This window comes from Ambystoma mexicanum, chromosome 6q (assembly GCF_040938575.1).
Source record: "Ambystoma mexicanum isolate Mex_15411 chromosome 6q, UKY_AmexF1_1, whole genome shotgun sequence".
Lineage (NCBI taxonomy): Eukaryota > Metazoa > Chordata > Amphibia > Caudata > Ambystomatidae > Ambystoma > Ambystoma mexicanum.
The window spans coordinates 788,939,174-788,953,664 of NC_090937.1; the positions used below are offsets into that span (position 1 = coordinate 788,939,174).

The window sequence follows — 14,491 nt, forward strand, 5'->3', positions numbered from 1 at the left end:
CGTGCGCTGTTTTTCCCTATTCGATTCCATGAATACGTGTTGTAGGCGAGCGTGTGGGCGTTCTGCGCACTTGCCTCCTGTACTTCCCCCGTGACGCCCACATTTTCACGAGTTGTTCCCCATTCTGCGTGTGACGCCCCGTGTTACGCCTACTTTTGTTATGTGCGCCGCGCTATGTGTGAATTCGCTGTGGCCTTATCGCATGGCGTTCGATGACCTGTGCCCCAGCGTGCGCCGCGCACTTTTTCAGCGCACATCCCACATTTCGCGCGTGTACGGACTTCCATGAATAGATGTGCGATGTTTTCTGTGCGATAATCGCACTTGCACTGCGATTTTCGCTATGTCACTGCGAATCGCACGTTTTCGCACGCGTGCGCCGTTTTTTCGGCGCACGTTGATTCCATGAATCGGCCTGTACGTTTTTTGCTGAATCAGAGAGCTGTGGCTCAAAATATTCTTAGTTGTGTTTAGACTGATTACCAACCCTAAAGTGAAATTTGGGCCTCCTAGGGTTGGTTCTAGTGTAGACACAGACAATTATTAGGTGGCTGAGCACATTGTTTTCAATATATATTCAGCAGACATGTTGGAGAATAAGTAGATGAGAATAGACAAGACAAGCGTAATCTCAAAATACAGATGCTGCTAAAACATACAAAACCTGCAGTCCTCATCCTGGCACTTAGAGCAGCACAGGTAAACAAGGATTCTGTGGGGTGGAGGATAAGGAGCAGTTAATATAGTGCAGGCAGGGTAGAGGGAAAACTTGTCTTATGTCTGTTTTTCTTCTCATTTGCAGATCTTGTTGCAGGCTGAGAGAAAGAGTGAGAAAGTCTGTGTTTTTCGTTTTATCTAGCATTATGGTGGCTACAGACAGAACACTTGGGGTAGGAGGGGAGGTGTGCAGGGTTTGGCAGCTCCTAACGATTTCTTCCAGAAGAATCCTAATACTCCTTCCCACAGGATTGTTGAAACTAAAATTACTGCAAGTAGACCCAGTGAGAGAACTTTCATTTCCCTAAGCTACTAATTGGTATTTGATTGCCTTAGATACTCCCCAAATAGCACCTCCCTGGTAAGAAAGGAGAAAATCACATTTGCACGCACCTTCAACAACATTTTACCAAGGAAAATATTAAAATGGCTTTATTTGACCTACTACATTTAATGTGATACATCATTTACTTGCCTTGTTGATGGAGGGTTCACTTTTTCTGGTGGCTCATCTTTATTTTTCAAATTCCGTTCTTGGATTGTATTCTGTTTAGAAACAAGAGAACATGAAGTGATTAACAGTGGATACACACCGGAAAAAGAATGCACAATCAAAGCCATACTGAATAGGTGTTATGGTAAAATATCTTTATCTAATGCTAAATGTATACTAACACTACACACATCAGTGCAATTATGCATTTTTAACATAAAACATACTTTTAGACTGCTACCGACAAGTAATGCAGGAACACAGTAGAAAAAGAAAGGCTATGGAAATCAAATCCAACAGGACACATGGCAACATTGATAACTAGATATTGAACCCTGGAGGAAAATAGAAGCCATAACCAGGACATCAGGAGAGAAAGTAGTAGACACAGAAGGGGAAGTACCAGATGCTCCAGGACAAAACGGGTGTGGCGGCTGTATGCAGACAAACAAGCAGTAAGCCATAAAGAATCAAAGTAATAGAGGGGCAGCCACCCCATTCCTGCTAGGGTAAGCAAGATAGCACACAAAGGTGGAAGCCTGATCTAACAAGGTTCATGTTTGATGATAGGTATATTGAACAAAACCATAGTTTAAGAATGATTGTGTAATGCACCCTCACTCTTCAATTCCACCGTACCCATAACATTTCTCTCCCATCCTCATGATCACCCTGTCCCACCCTTTTGGGACATTTCCCACTGTCCAATTGGTTCTAAGCGAAAAGGCCTTATTTTAAAGATCTCTTGAAAAAAAGACCGATTTATATTGATCAGAAAACTAGCACTGTAAAGGTATTTTCTCTTGAGACCATTAAAATGAATTTTTGTTGTAAATATTGGGGTGGTTTCCACCCGAGCCCCCCACTCTTCCCCCCTGACCGCACCCACTCCCGTGGGATTCCCTAACTCTCAGACCCAGCCCCGTCCCCCTCACCCCACCAGTCCGCCAAACCAAAACACATACATACACACACACCAACACACACGCACACACGTACCCACACACTTAGCCGTTCTCGTTCTGTGCTTCCGGGTCCAGACGTGCGTGTCAGCCCCTGGGACCACTCCAGTGCGGTAGGGGCGTGACAGTTCTATTGAGAAAGACCGCTCTGTGCGGTCACGGAGCAGTCTTTCTAAATCGGTTTTTAGGTGAAAAGATCTTAAGAAAATGATCTTTTCACCTAGAACGGATAACTACACCAGCAAAATAAAAGTCAGGGATGGAGAGAGTGGTGGTTAGATTTAATCATAACATTTTACCTACTATACATGAAGAGTGCATATATTACCAAAGACCAGCGCACTGCTCCAACAACAGAGAATAGACAGTTTTAACTTTTAAAGACTATGGGCCTCATTACAAGTGAGGCGGAATGGGTTAACGGGCTCCGCTAATGGTGGCGGGCCCGTTAACACCATTCCGCCTCATTACGAGGTCCCCTCGCGGGACCTGGTAAGGATGCCTGGTAAAACCAGGCGTCCTTACCAGATCCCGCGAGGGGAAGAGGGAGCTAACAACGGGCCGGTCGTAATCGGCCCGTTGTTAGCTCCCTCTCCCATTCCCATTGAGCCCTATGGGGGCTAAGATGGGAATGGGGAAGGTCCGAGCCCGGGTTCCCAGAGGGAGGAATTACTGGGCCCTCCGAACTCGGAATGGCCCGGTAATTCCCCATTCTGGGAACCGGGCTCCTTTACCATAGCTCCATGGCTACCGCCAAACTCGTAATGAGGCCCAATAAATGAAATGTGTGTATTCCCCTGCTATCTTCAATATTCATCAATAAACAAGTCTAAACATTCAGAATATTTTCTGACAGAGGATTCACTAAAAAAAAACAGCACACTGTTTGCGCCTATGCCATAAATTCACACTACTGCCGGAAATTGCAGAAACAGTAGAACAGCCAACAGCATAAATGTGATTTCCGGTCCTTACCCTGTGCCGCTCAAATGTATTCTCTGGTTCCGCTTCTTGTCCACTGGAGTCCACAAATTCTTGCTCTACTTTGTGTCTGGCCTTCGATGACATGTAAGAATCAAATTCCCTTTCAGGGGGCGTGTTTTCAATCAGTTGCTGCTTTGATTGTTCATACACGGTAGCCATCATGAGCTCCAAAACAGAAGGAGAGTTCCTTCCATCGTCCTTCCCATGTGAAGTATCTTTGTGGATATATGCTCCTAGTTCCAGATACAGGGAGTAAACGTTGTGAAAAAACTACAGTAAGTTTTCAGAACAAATTATTCCTATGGAAGACAGGCAAAGTTACTCACTAATTGACGCAATCCCTGGAGATGGTGATAGGAAATCTCCCCAAGAGTCCACACAACCCCCTGAACCCCAATTAGCAGAGCACCCCAAAACACCCCCTTAAGGAAATCCTTCTCTGGTGGGAAGCCGTTTCATGTATGCTAGGGGTAAAAACACTGGGTCCTCCTATACCAGCGGACAGGCTGTTACACAGTACTAGGGATCAGAGACATCTAAACAAGCAGCCTACAGAGTATTCCACCAAGTTTCCACCTCTGTTTTGCTATTCATTTTTCACCTATGTGGTGGAAATCAAGAAAATTGCTTGGAGGGAACCTTTTGCATTTCAATGTAAATGGATGTGATCACACCTACGTAATGTAATCCGCATCTAAAAATTACCTGCAATCGATGCGCCAAAAAAACAGCAGCCAAACTACCTACAGAAGATATGACCCAAGAGTTGCATTATCTGGTCAGAAAATCAAAGTGCAAAACGATGCAAACACAGCTGTACGACTAGACACAAGAAAAACATGCATTGGCAAAGCCAACAGTTTTGGCCTTTGTGTGGGCTTGGGGTAGTCATTTTCTAAGCCTTACTATAATGATACTGCCTGGCCATGAGATGGCAGCAGCTGGCTAATGGTGTTAGTACATGGGCATATCAATGCAGTGCCTGGAAAATGCCCACCTATTGACTTAACTTCCCAATGCTTGTTTTAACATGAATTCACTGCAAGGAACAGATGTTCACACCTTATGTACTGCTTCTAAATCAAATGGCTGAAGGAACACTTTGTTAAGAGATTTTTAATACACCAGGTTACAACTACAATGAAGCCATTGTGTTTCAGAAGTCTACTTAGAAATACGATTAGCACCCTCCAAGACCACAGAGCTAGCACAGAAAGATCCTAGGATTGTGGTGTGGGGATATTTTGGCCAGGGGGCAGGCAGTTGGTGGGAAGGGCCATATGCGCTAACATAGCCAGGGGCTTTCAATGGGAGGGTACAAAGCCAAACAACACCCACAGCCTATGTGTCGCTCCTTACATCTCTATTCAAACTTCACTTCTCATGCCAATGGTTTTTGCCTATAGGCAGCACTTACAGCGCAACCCAATAGCTAAAACTAACCAGAAGTGCCTCTAGTATTTATTTTTTTTTCAATTGAGATTCAATTGAGAGCAAAAGAAAGAATTCCTTGGATAGAGAAAAGTTGATTTTGGTATAGCCAAAGTTATCAATGCTGATTGCCGGTGGCCCCCCTGTTAGGGCAGCATTTAAGCGATAGGAGCCCTACACTAAGAGTGTAAAGCAAGCTATCCATAAAGTGCAGTTTCAGAATCGCGTGAATAGAATTTGTGCACATATGACTATGCATTTCAGAAAAAAGATGCAGGAAAGCACTTATCTTGAAACGGCTTATGTTGCTCACCTTTTAAAAACAAAACAAACAAGTTGACGAAAAGTTTAGAATTAATCACAACCTCTGTCATAGCACTGGGCACCCCTCCAGACCATAGTTTTCCAACCTGCCAAGCCTTTACAGAAAGGGGAAAGACCATATGCAAATCAGGCCTTGATCCCACCCGAAAATAGGCAGGGCAGCCTAAAATGCTTGGTTAGACCCATTCTGCAGGAGACCACAGGCAACCCCAGACATATTTTGGCTTCATCAGTGAGGTGTAGCTCGGGTCTTTAGGGCCAGCAGGCTCTGGGCCCATGTCTGGGAATCTCACCCGGATCGTGGTGATTAAAGCAAAACAAAAGTGGTGATGTCTGGAAGGTTACAATTAGCCTTAACCTCTGGCATAACTCTCAGAAAACCTCCAGAATATTGCTGTTTAGCCTGCCAAGCCATTGAGACGGAACAATGTCTTCCATTGATTGTGGTCTCGTGCAGAAGGGAAGTGACCTAGCAGTTCAAGCTGGATGCCCCTTTTGGGTTTGGGACCTGGCCTGATTTGCATATGGTATTTCCCCTTCTGTAATGGCTGGCAGGCTGGAAACAATGATCTGGACGGTTGCTCAGAGCTATCCCTCTGGTTATATGACTGATTCAAAATATTCCAGCCATCAACTTTTGAATTTTCTAAGCTCACCTTTTAAAAAACATTCAGTAAATCTTTGAATTATAACATTATACTACATCTGCTGATTAGACCTTTTTTAATGTATTGAAACAACACATCATATGATCAACGCAATAATTGTACTTCGAAGTGGGAAAATGAACATTTATTTGGTTCAAATTAAAAATAAAAATACATTTACCCATACAATTACAAAAAAAGAAGGGAGCTTAGCTTTTAGATTGAGCACCAATCTCACACATCATCGAATAAACAATTCTTAAAAGTAACAAGACCCTTCATATAAGCTTCCCTACCTTTCATGCTTGAAAATGTTCCTTCTGGAGACACAGTCAACATCGAGTCTCCAGGACTGTTCTCAGTTAGCGAAAGACCAGACTTCAATTTTGGAGTCGGCAGTGGAGGGCTGTTTTGCCTGCACCCCTTAAAGACAAATGAACCATGTAAAAAACGTGTCAAGATAGCTTGCCAATGTATTGTGTACATCTACTGTCTATGATGCATGTGCGTGCTTTTAAGTCACGGGATATAGTTAGAAATAGAAGGTGCTTCAATATCCTCATACACTACATGAATACCTCTAACAACTAACGCAACCGTTAGAGTATATCATGTATAAAAAAATAAGTAATGTGACGCTTTTCATAAAACATAGGAATGAAATTATTTAAATCACAACATTTTACAGTAATGAAGGTGGATATTTAAACACAACAAGCAATATCTTTTGAAATACATATGGGTTTTGAAGCTATAAAAGCATTACAGACACCAGATTTCCAAATACAAGAAACGATTTACTCATTGGTATCACTAGGATTTAAAAAAAAGAAAAGCAGACATTCAACAGGATGGTGCAGGGGCACACAGGGGGCAAGGCAGGGTGGTAACTCACAAAGTGGGTGGCTGCTTTTTTTGTAGGTCAACCTGCTACATAATTTCACCAACTAAGTTCAGTGCAGGAGTATAGGCCTTTCCTAATACAAGGAGGAGAGGGCATGGAATCTATGGAGAATGAGATTTGATGTCATTAGGCTTTTAGGAATTCTCACAGAGCTTCAGACTGTGCCTTTCATTCCACTGAAACAGGAGGAGAAGTCTATTTGAATATGGTCCTTTTTGGACCATCTTGTATAGAAAAGATCTTTAGGGGGCACCAGTCATGGGACAGCTTGCAGAAATCATTGTGGGTGCACTTTGTTTAGTTAATGAGCAGTTTCCTTCCGTATCCTTGCATGCCCAAATTATGGTCACCAAAATGAAACACTGAGGTGCTGGAAAGATCGGTCGTTAGGAAGAGCTTACATGGTATGAAGTTTGGGAGATCAGAGCCTCGGCAGACACAATGAGGAACTTCTGCATTGTTCAGAAGCCTAGTCTAATGAGCGCACATCTGAGCAGAACTCATTAAAAAGACACTACCACTGGGATCCAGAGAGTTGTGTCTCACTGGCACGGAACATCTCTTTCGTCATTTAGCCTGAGGCCGAGGTGGCGAGACCTAGTTTGACGTGCTGGAGCTCCTACAGATAGAGAGGCAAAGTTGATTAAGTGTGTGGCGTCAACACATGTTAGTATTTTGTTGGCTCCTCCCAAGCGTTATGGAGGTGAACATACGAAATTTCAGATATTTTGGACCCAATGGGAAATTCTCTTTTTTTGATGCCCACGTGAATGAAAAAAAGGCCATCTGTTTTTTTAAACAGGCTTTGAAGGACAAGCTAAAGCATGCCTTGGTAGAGAAACCGGAATCTTGTGAGGGATCGAGTAGTCCAGTGAGGTAATTGAATCTCAGATTGAGGGAGAGGCAGAGTGAGCATAGATAGGGCTTTTCCGAGGTTCCGCCTTGGCCAAGGAATGACAGACCCGAGTTGGAGCTAGATTATAGGAATTTCAGATATCAAGTGCGGCCTCCTAAACCACACCCACCCTTGCTGAAAGAGGAGGAGGAAGGAGAAGGAGGAATAATCTCTATATGCACTGTAGAAAGGAGAGGCACTTCCTGGGGAATTGTCCACATTGCTCTATGAAGATTTTCTCTTCCCAAAGTAGGAGCCAGCAGGATGTGAATACTCTCCAGGCATTGGTGCCTCACCCCACTCTAGATGCAGCCTTATTTGTTTTTAAAGTGATCAATATGTGGGGTCCCGTGATGCTGGAATCTGGGGCTACCTGTAACTTTTAAGATTGTTAGATTGGGGAGTGGCAACGTCTCTAGGAAGCCCAATTAGAGGTAAGGAACAGGGTGAGAAGGTGAAAGTGTTAACATGACAGATCTATCATCAGTGCTCATCATGCATGAGGCACTTGCTGTGGAAATAGAGATTCAGACTGAACACTGGAAGCCAACAGTATTTCAGTTGACAGAAGCTACTCAGCTGACGGTCATTCTAGGTATGCCCAGGCTTAGAGAACACAATCCCAGTATAGATTGGAAAAGGAGAACCATGACGGTTCAATCAATGTGCTGCATGGAAACCTCCCAGAAGGTGGCTCACACGGATATCAAAATTCAGTCGCAAGGAGATAGGATTTGTCTTATTACAGGAGCCCTGATGCAGAATTCAAATGGAGCAGTAACTGCAGAGTTACCCATGTTTTCAAGAATGTTGGTACATTTGACAAGAGGCTGGAGAATTACCCCCATGTAGACCCAATGATTGCAAGATAAAACTGAAACCTCTGACTCTTGTTCCTTGCAGCACCAACTGCATTGACCGTAAAAGAGAAAAAGCATGTAAAGGAATCATCAAAGAAAATCTACTTAGAGTTTAATTAGGCACTCACAACCACCAGTGGCATCACCACTGCTTTTCATACCCAAAAATGATTGAACTCTTCACAAGTTTAGCAATTACAATTTTCTTGGTACCGGAAGCAGATTATGCCTTTCAGTGACTCAAAAATAGGTTTGTTTCTGGGCCTGGACCCAGATGTCTACCGCCCATTTTTTGTTGAGATTGATGACTCTAATTTGGCTCTGGTAGAAGTACCTTCACAGTGCCTCCCGCATTCGTGTCAGCTTCATCTAGTGGTGTATTATTCCAAGAAGCTATCTCCGGCTGAAAGGAATAACACTACTACAGATTGAGATCTGCTGGCCATCAAGTCAGCCTTGAAGGGAGGCAGTATTTACTGAGAGCATGGGATACAGTTACAGTCTTGACATATTACAGAAATCAATTGTTTCTGAAGTCAACCAAGACATTGACTGCTCAACAAGGTTGTTGCTCCATATTCTTCACAGATTATTACTTTTCAGTTTCTTTAAACATGGGTGGCTCAACCCGTAAAGCACATGCCCTTTTGCGACAGATTCCTAGAATTGAGATCAATCTGGACCATTGGAAACCTTTGAATGCAGGAGGGACCAACATCAAGAAATCAAGTGCTATTTGTCTTTGTGGGAGTGGGCAGGTAAAGCTCTGGTAAGTTAAGTCAAAGAAGGTGCCCCTTATTGAGAAGACAAATTATATTCCATATGGAAGAACTTAGAATGTCCTCCTTAAACGAGTATCATGACTCAGATTTAGCAGGCTATCTAGGTATCAAGAAGACCTCATATTTGTTATACCATAGTGTTTGGTGTGAGAACATGTGTGGGGATGTGTTGAATTATGTTAAAACTTGTGTTACAGCAAAATCTGAGACAGGGAATCCATCAGGCAAGTTACCTCCTCTTCCTCTTCCACTGTGACCTTGGCACACCCTATCAGTCGATTTTATTTTGGATCTTACAAAAGACAAAGGTTGGACAGAATTTCTGGTGGTCGTTGTTGCTAGGTTTTGGCACGATTTATTTCAAGGTCATGTGACTAGAAACCCATTTCTCTTCAGAATATTATCTCCAGTCAAATGGAGAGGGTGAATCAAGAACTCAGAAAGTATTTAAGAGGATATCTAAAGACTGGAGTAACTGGGTGGACTTTGTCTGATTGGCAGAATTTAGTTATAATAATTCCAAAAAGGATTCCACTTCTATGTCTATATTCTAATCTGGGTTACCACCCACACATTTTGGGGTAGTTAGTGCCAGATGAGTACTCAAATCTAGACAAAGATAGAAAATTACAGATAACAGGGCAACTTTGCAGAAAACTGTGCTTGCTTTTGCAACAATGTAAGATTCCTGACAAGAGATTTGCAGATTGCTCTCACCAACCGGCTACAAATTATAAGGCTGGGAGGATATTTTGGTAGTCAACACATCATATTAGGCTGGAGGAAAGGAACACATTGAATCTGTACTTCATTGGGCCATTTCAATTTAAGAAGGTTATCTCTTCATTGACATTGAGGTAAAATAGCTTTCAAATTTATGGATAGATACAACATTTCAGGTGAGTTTACTGAAGCCATGTACTGAACTAACAAGGTTAGAAAAAGACTGCCTCAAATTTCAGAGGAGTGAGATGGAGGGTTTCAGATACAGGAAGTTCTGGATTTGAGGGCTGTCAGAGGGATTCTTGGGTATTTGATTTACTGAAAGGGGTATGGTACTTTGGAGAGGGCTTGGAGGTTCTCCAAGGATGTGAAAGATCCCCAATCCCTCTAAGAATGGCCCTGGGGCAATGTCAGATCTCGAGATGCAGGGCAGTATCCCATTAGAGGTTCAGAGGGTGGTCTGTGGATACAACCCTGGGTTTTTGGTTTTTGAAGTGTTTTTTCTTTCCTTAATGGAGCCTGTTTCAGGAACTAAGATGGAAGTGAAGACTGGCGAGCCAACTAAAGGTCTGAGGTAGTTTGGAACTCTACTGAAGGTTCTAAACTGCCCTTCATCAGAAGATCATCGGGTAATAGGGTCATTTTCTAGGATTCTCCCACAATAGGCCTCCAAAAAATGCTAAAATTAAGTACTTATGGTAGTAAGAGACATCCCCTGAGGGAAACAAGATCTGGAAGACACAGTGTGATTTTTTTCAATTCAATACAATTTGCCAGAAGTGGAAGTGTGAACTGTCATTGGGTGAATTGTAAATGGAACCTTGGAGAAGTGCTGAGGAGAAGTGCTGAGGAGAACAAAGTACACTATTTGATAAGTACTTGGCTAGCACAATCTTTGCATGTTGAAGTGTAAGAAGCAGCCGCAGTGGTGTCTTCAGTGGCACAAAGATCCCCACGAGCTATCAGCATCAGCTCACGATAGCCAAAGCGGAGGTGAATGCACATGCCCACGATATGAATACTCTGGCACTTGGTGAGGGTGAGAGCGCTTGTGCGTGACACAGAGAGAAGTGTGCGTGCCCAGAAAGCAGCGTTCATCTGCAGATTGGGGTAAGAAGCATGCGCTACGCGCATATTGCCTCCGCATCTGGTTCACATTGGACTTTGGATACAGCTCATAGCGCTCTGCGTACCACACAGAAGTAACAGGGTCAGGGCTTAATGCTGGAAAGGGAGTTGAAATAAAAGAAAAAAAGGAAAGCTGTGCAAAGCACACCAAACAGAAAATACCACGACACTCGATGACAATGACACTTAAAGAATTCTACATGTTGTTGCAATACAATTTCTCTTGGAATGCATTTTACTGGAGTGCAAACAGGTAGTTTAGGGATAGATTAGTCTAGAGTAGTTAGGATTAAAAAGAAAGCGAGGCAAGATTGGATCAGAGCCACTAACCTGAATACCTACACATAAGAGCCAAGAATCCTGAAGGAATTAATGCAACTGAAAACTCTAAACACTGATTAATTAAGTGAAGAGTAGCTGCAGCTTCGTAATCTCATCAAGGTGTTCAGTGCAGGGGGAGGTTGAAGAGTTTCAAGGAGAAAACGTGTCAAGATTGAATTGCTAAAGCATCTCTATTTTAATTTCCCATCTCACTCCACGAAGACAGCAAGCGAGAGTCTGGTTTTGTTATTTTGTCCCTATCACCTTTCCCTTCAGGCGAAGAAGGCACAGCTGTGAAATGGGTGTGCGCTGGATGCCTTTAACAGTGTGTGGAGTTAGCAGCTCCTGCAACATTCACATGATCGTTAAGAAGATGAAACATTGAGGGTGGCCTATGGGTGTTAGCATCTCCTGTGGATTTCACCTCATGAGAATGTGACCCGAGTCAGTAAAATAAAGCTGAAGACCTAATGAAACAAATGTGCTCAGTGTAAACAGGTTTTTTTATTTTAAATGGAAACATGTTATTTATTTCTATAGAAGAAAAGGAGTCACAAGCACATTATGAATGAGCTCATTTATACTACATGAAGTAAACTAAGAAGATCATTAACATTTCATACTCTAACACTAATGTATAGGTATCTTATTTGACTCAATGAATGTGGCGGAGTATAAGTAAACTAATGTTTTCTTATCTATGAACCATATTGTATTTAAACAGCCAATATAAATTAGTATGCAGTAATATTAAAGAAAATAATAAGCTAGCTAGAATCTGTGTTTTGGCAACAATTATGACATTTACTGCATTTTTGGGCACGTTTTTGGGCTATACGTTTTTGGGCACGCTCCTGTGAAGGAAGTATGGTTTGAATAGATCTAGATTGTGAAGGACTGTGGATGTGGGGGGGGGGGGGAACAGTTAGAGACACAGGTGTTTCTCTATTGATCTTTATCCCGGTTGAGGGAAGACAATAGTCCGGGCCCCACCTTTTTCAGAGTGTTTAAGGATTGTCATACAGGGGTTTTGGTGTTCATTCATGATGTAAATCGGTGTGGATAAGTTTGGCGGTCCGTCGATTAGTGCAGTGCTTCTTGAAAGTAACTGTTTTCAGAGCTTTTCCAAATCTAAAGTTGCCCTCCAGCTCTGTCATTACGCTTAGGAGACATTCCTCAAAGAGGGTTCTTAGATTGAACGAAAATGTAGCTTTAAAGTCTTACATTTTTCATGCTTTGCTAAGTCAAAATCTATCTGCATTTGAGAATCCTAAGGCTCAATATGGTTGATCCTGCAAAAGGTTTGACAGGTATCATGGGCCTTTCATTTTCTTTTGTAGTCCACTGCTAGCTAGACAGTGCAGGGGTTTTTAAAGCAAGAGTGTACCTGAAGTTCTTAATGCACACAAGGCATTCTGTGAAGTGATTAGATATATCAATGTAAACCGAACATTTCAAAAAGAACCCGTTCGCAAGATTGTGCGCATGCTGCACTAATTTTTGCAAGCAACCAAAAAAGACTATGTGAAGACTGGGAAGATGGCTCCCCTGTACTGTTAATCCTGTACATGTTAGATATGGTCAGTTAGGGAAAGAATGTAGGTGTTGTAGAGTGCATGGGTTTCTTTTGAAAGCCTGGATGTTTGCTAAGGTGTTTTGAACACAAAATGGTACCTCAGCTGACGGAAAGACTGTGCGGTCCTCATGAGGCGAGATCCACAGAGTTGTTAGCTCCCCCTCTATTTCTATAGCCCATCAATAGCAGTTAGGCTAATACCGTAGTCATGCCATCTTGGAGAGAAAGGGGAATTTGGTAAAACGACAAAGACGGGATTGCTTCTTTCACTTCTGAGAGCTAGTCATACAGGGAGCAGTTTACCTGCAAGCCCTCGCTGAGTGTTTGGAGAGGTCGAACCAATAGAGCCTCCTAATCTTCTAAACTTTTCTTGGCATGGAATTATGTAAAATGGATTGCGGTTTCTTACTCTGAAGCCCAAAAAATAATGTGCCTTTGTATTTGAGGTTTTCTGTCCCCTAGTCTGAAGCCTTGTACTTACATATTTCCTAAACATCTTTTCTAGGTTCTATTTCCTTTTCCTTATCCAACTAGTTCACCCTAACTTTCCCAGTCCCTAACTATTTACATTATTCTTCAAGCTGTGTCTCAAATTCGCTTAGTCTAGTCCTTACAACAGGAATGGGGTAAATGAACTATTAACCTCCTTAAAGGTCAGAACAAATGAGTGCAAATGTTGCTTAACTTTCAGCAATCCCACCGTATAATCTTGAACCTGTCCCACGATGGGTCTTCAAATCTGAGAAGCCAAAGTACAGCTTGGATTCACAGTTGACTTCAGATGAACCGTACTCCTGGCTTGTCTCAAAGAAAGGAACCAGCTGAAGCCCAACAACATTCTAAATAGTCTTATGACATCAGTCCATCACTCTCTCAAGATTCCAGGCTGTCCCCTGTAAGAGAAATCCTGATAATTCCCTTTATGCCACAGTTTGTATGCCGCAAGATCTTAGCTAGGCCTTTACAGACTTTGAACCGTGCATTTCACTCTAGATGAGCATTGTAACTAGACACAATAAAGATCACTGCGCGCTGTCAAAGTTAGGTACTTATGTTCAGTTTCATCACCCAGAAAAAACACACTGTCCATCAATAAGCATTTTACATTGGGTCAGCATAGCAATTCCAATGTAAGTGTTTTCCCTCTAACCTAGGAGATCCTAAGTGGTACTCGTTGGCTATGAAAGAAATACACTATGCAGCGTGCTCTAGCGTAGGGCCTTTCCTCTGACCCGGATGGTGCGGAAGTGGTACGGGGGAGCAGACAGCGGCAAGCAGACCGCGGCGAGTTACAAACTTCACCCGGCGGGCGGGTGGCTTACCTGCCTTGCGGATGGTTCCTCTTGCGGCTGGCTCCTCTTCTCTACGCGTTCCTGCTAATTTCCGGGCAGCACTGTAGTGGGCAGTGAGAGCGGACACAGCGTTGCAGCTGCCGGTTGCGATCTAAGTTTTCTTCGGGCTGTGTGCTCAGGAGAGGGGCTATCAGGGGTAAGCACTCTGTGGTCCTTTTACCTCTGCACCGCTCAGTGCTGCGTTAGACGGCGTTAGACTGTGCCGACATTCTTTTTATTAAAATGCCTACCACAAGATCACAATCCATGCCCATAGTGCCTAATGGCTCCATGAACCTAGATTTGGCCCTTGAATCCCCTACCATGGTTAGTCATGGACAGGGGCTTTCATCTGTATGCATTCCTGCCTCCATTCCCGCCTCTATTCCTGCCTCCATCTTTGGGTTAGGGAC

The 14,491-nt window shown here is 43.1% G+C and overlaps 1 protein-coding gene across 2 annotated transcripts in view; it reads right to left on the reverse strand.

The window, feature by feature from the left end:
* Positions 1-14,491, reverse strand: part of MAP9 (microtubule associated protein 9) — a 470,608-nt gene that overhangs the window by 286,738 nt on the left and 169,379 nt on the right. For both annotated transcript variants that reach the window (XM_069631321.1, XM_069631320.1), the window contains exons 6-8: positions 5,855-5,981; positions 3,148-3,389; positions 1,193-1,263 (exon numbers count right to left, since the gene is read on the reverse strand). In XM_069631321.1, the coding sequence (XP_069487422.1) occupies positions 1,193-1,263; positions 3,148-3,389; positions 5,855-5,981 (440 nt within the window). The remainder of the gene's footprint in view (positions 1-1,192; positions 1,264-3,147; positions 3,390-5,854; positions 5,982-14,491) is intronic.